A 4,569-nucleotide genomic window follows, 5' to 3' on the forward strand; every position below is an offset into this window, starting at 1 on the left:
TGACAACGTCTATGCCATGAAACGTTCATTGAATGCCATGTACTATAGCTTATGGCGTGTGTACAGCAAATGGGGATGATTGCGTACAAAAGGGGTTTCCCCCCAGTTCCCCCTCTGTCTGGTTTTACGACTGCTTTATGTTAACTATTGAGCCACATGTCACAGCTGTTTGATGGACCAATTTATTTTAAGTGTTTTTACAAATGTTGTGTACACGTTTAAATGACAACTTCTTCACGGAAGCACATTTTCAAATTTTGATGAAGTCAGATGAACTCAAAAGTATTTCGCATTAGGGTAAAGAGTGCATGGCGAGCATTATTTTGTATTGCGCCAATGGTGTGCGAGCTTTGCTTTTAGAGATATGAGCTATTTAATGGGTTTTTGTCATGATTGTACTTGATAAGTTTTCACTACAGCAGCATACCCGTGCAGATATTTACCTGACTATTTTTAATTATCCACTTTATAATTACTACAGGCGCTATTTTTTTAACCGTCAACCCTCAACATAAACATCAACAATCAACAATCAACGTCAACATCACCACTCAAACCACTCAACATCAACACTCAACATCAAAAATCAATTAACAGTCAACATCGACAATCAACATCAACAGTCTAGATCAACAATCAACATCAACAGTCTAGATTAACAATCAACATCAACAATCAACAATCAACATCAACAATCAACATAAATAGTCATTAACCAACATCAAAAATCAACATCAACAAGCAACAATCAACATCAATATCAACATCACCAATCACCATCAACTAATCAACAATCAAAAATCAAAATCGACAATCATCATCATCAATCAACAGTCAACATCAACAATCAACGTCAACAATCAACACTCGACATCAACTTCAACAATCAACAATTAACAATGCGAAAAAGTCATTTGTTCTGTTAATTTAACAGACATAAACCTCTATCCCAACACTGTGTGTTTGTTCCTTCACACTCTAGTTCTTTATTGTCTTTTTTATTGTTATATTTACTGACAGATATCTGTTGATATGGCAGACTGTGGAATTTCTGGAAGTGATATCATGTGTGAATCAACCACCGCTGCGTCGAGTGGATCTCTTCTTTATGCTGTCCCCGATGACATAATGCAAACGATTTTGCAACATCTGAGGGCGTCTGACCTGTGTCACGTGGCATCATGCTGCCGTTGGCTACGCGATGCAACCAATCAGGATTCACTCTGGCGCCCTCTTTGTCAAAGCAGAGGATGGGAGCACTATGGCACCACCACAGACCTGGCCAAGATAGCCTCTTACGGACCTTCCGAGCAGCAAGCAACTGGCGCTAATGAAGCAAGTCACTGCAGCGTGACCTTCCAGAATGATAGGATCGTGACTGATGACAACACAGCGGGTTTAACCAGCACTTGCAGGTGGAAAGGCGTCTACATGCGAGCTGACCATCTAGATAAGAACTGGGCTACAAATCGGTTTCATTTCAAGCAAATCCCGTTTGATGAGGAAAAAGGCCGCTGTCCTGATTCCAACACAGTTTTTGTCGACGGGGATCTTCTGGCAATATACACATTTTGCAAAACAATCCAGGTCTTTGACATTCGGAAGGAGAACCTTCAGTGTGTTATTCCTTTCATCAAATCAGCGGGCGAAATCAAGTTTAAAGATGGCGTAATTGTGGTGCCTTGTTTTGATGGGATGGCCTATGCCTGCAATGCAAGGACAGGGCAAACGTTACAAACGATGGAGGGAAACTGGGGACGTAGCATCGTTTCACTGTTCTTTGATGGTGAACTGGTCATTACACGTGTGCCTCGTTGTGATTGGATAAACAGCAAGAAGTTTCGTGACATTAACGTGTGGTGTGTCAAAGACGGCCAACTTAAATGCATACTAACAGCGGACCCTACAGACGGTGACTACGTTTGTTATAACATGGACTATCGGGACAAAATAGTAGCGGCTGCCTACGATGATGACTACATTCGCGTGTGGGATGCAAAGAGCGGAAAGTGTTTGCATAAACTGAAATGTCCAGGGAAATACTCAGACGTCAAACTTGGTGATAATGTTATCGTTGGTTTCAGCACGAAAGACGACACTTGCGTTAGTATTTGGAGCCAGAACACGGGAGAGTGCCAACAGGTGATACCCCTCGCGAATACGTACTGTCACCCTCAGGTCGTGAACAATTTGATACTACTGGAGCCTTTAACCGAACTGGAGTACCAGCATATCGGTATTTACCTCTCGGTGCATCCTGTGAAAGCTTACAATCTGCGTGGAAAATTGGTAACGGAAGTGTGGCGTAAAGTCTTTGAAGTGACGGGAAACGGAAGCAAGCACCCCTTCTATCTGACTGATCAGCCGGTGGAGGGGCGCTTAAGATCTTCGAAAGGTGTCATCTGCAATGCCACTCCAAATGGCTTGGTACCACTATGTAATGCTTGTGCTACCAATATGATCTGGATTGACGATATCAGAATGGTCAGCTATGACGATGAAGAACGAAGACTTATTTTCCATCATTACTGGTGAACCATTAGTTCTTTTGGTTTCCTCCTGAAAATATCTTATTGGGGTCTTTGCTAGGAGGTGGACCGGGAGGTGTCGGCATCTAAATCTCGGTCACGATGTGGTTGTAAATAATTCCCCCTCAAGGTTTTATGTGTCGCAGAGTCAGTAATGTGTTTGGGCAGGTAATTCCATAATTTACTGCTCCTTGAAAAAAAAACATTATTCTTGAATGCAGTTGTTCAGAGTGTTTGTAGTATGTTGAATTAGTTGTTGTTCCCTCTCCTGGATCTCTGCATTTTTGGCTGAAGATGGTCCGATTAGAGAATGATATAAATGATAGGTGTGTCCGCTGTGCAGTAGTATATTTCTCTGACATGCAGAGAATTATATATTGTCGTGGACACAGGTAGTGACACCTAACCAATTTATGAAATCGCCGGTTTCCCAATTCGACAATATCGTGTAGTAAAAAAGAGGAACCGAGAATGAAGAGTCGAGTAGACTATTTATAGTTCATCCTTGTATCACATTAGTTTTTGATAAACTGTGAGAGTTCTCATTTTGATTATGTGCTTCTGCACGACATTACTTGGGCCACCAACGCAACATGAACAAAGATGCTTATCTGTTTGGGTTGCGCAGCGGTTGCCTATCAGCATGACGCCGCTGAGCACATGGTCTTTATACATTCTAAGCATGTATTATACTGTAAATATTGAGTATAATTAAAGAATGATTTAAAATAATAGATGTGTTCCCTGAACACTAATAAATCTCTGTAACATGCAATTAATCTTTTACGTGGACATAGACCACACACGAATATTAAAAAAATCATTATAATTAAGGCAAATCGTATCTGTTTTTCAAAATGTGCGTAGTTGAGTTAGCTCATTTGTCGACAACCTAGTTCATGCATGGAGCTTTAGTACATATAACATGCTTAGTGTGATAGGTATTGAAAACAGTTTTCAATGTCTGGAAGTAATTCTTGGAAAAATTATATAGGTTTGTGTAAATAAGGAAGTTATGATTATTGAAGAGTATGGAGGCCAGCACTTTTTTAACGAGACATCAGTTTTGGATAAATTGTGAGATTTCTCGTTTTGATTATCCGAATTTATTTTCGTGTAAACAAGGAAGGAAAATACCTCTATTGAATATCTGATCTTGTAAATTTTCCCTAGTACACCAACGGGCTTTATCATTTTAATTGCAAATGAATATTATAGACCAAAATTATATATGTATATCATTTCATTTTGATTTGCTGATGACCACTTCGTAGCCTCATTTGCGCAAATAATGCGACATTAAGTCACCAACGAATCTACTCTCTTGTATAAAAAAATGAAGGGAAAAACTCAATTCAATATTGATCAGGTAAATCTGCGCCTGTGGAATGAATATTATCAGTGGCGTCACCAGACTTTTCAGTCTGAGGGGGAACAGGGGGGCACCAGCATTTGATGGGGGGGGGGGGGGGCACTTAGGTGGATACGGATCGCCGTCCTGGGGGAGCGGTCTAAAGGGGAGGGAGTGCCCCCCTCCCCTTTGGAAATTTTTCGCATACGGAGGATGGGCTAGATGCAAAATGGTGCCACATTTGATGCTCATTTGAAGAAAATACGAATTACTGTGCTTCTTTGTCCTTATGAAAAACCAACTCAGATGATGGGAGTTGAATATAACAAAATATATATATATTTTTTTACCAACCCAAATCTCAGATGGAGGGGCACTCGGGGGGCACTAGGTTTTCCAGGGGGGGGGGGGGGCACGTGCCCCCCCCCCCCCCCTGGCGACGCCACTGAATATTATAGAACACGTGAAGTTACAAAACTGCATGTTATTAATTTTGTCGCGTGATGTCCGCTTTCAGCGAACAGTTCTCTTCTGCACTGCGTGTCGGTTTCAAAGTGTTGTTTGGGCCACCTACACAACATGTAAAAAATGCTGAACTGTTTTGGGTTGCCCTGTGTTTGCCTGTCGGCATGACGTCACTGGACCGATCCAGTAAGCACCGCCCCAATGTATTCTGACCAATCACAGCCG

The 4,569-nt window shown here is 41.5% G+C and overlaps 1 protein-coding gene across 1 annotated transcript; it reads left to right on the top strand.

The window, feature by feature from the left end:
- Positions 1-1,032: 1,032 nt before the first annotated feature.
- Positions 1,033-2,535, top strand: LOC119735145 (F-box/WD repeat-containing protein 7-like). Its single transcript, XM_038208847.1, has one exon. It carries the CDS (start codon positions 1,033-1,035, stop codon positions 2,533-2,535), a length of 1,503 nt encoding a protein of 500 aa, XP_038064775.1.
- Positions 2,536-4,569: the final 2,034 nt, after the last annotated feature.

The sequence above is a fragment of the Patiria miniata genome, unplaced genomic scaffold (assembly GCF_015706575.1).
Source record: "Patiria miniata isolate m_02_andy unplaced genomic scaffold, ASM1570657v1 HiC_scaffold_29, whole genome shotgun sequence".
Lineage (NCBI taxonomy): Eukaryota > Metazoa > Echinodermata > Asteroidea > Valvatida > Asterinidae > Patiria > Patiria miniata.

Coding starts and splice junctions, on each gene's coding strand:
- LOC119735145 (XM_038208847.1), top strand. CDS start 1,033: ATGGCAGACTGTGGAATTTCTGGAAGTGATATCATGTGTGAATCAACC.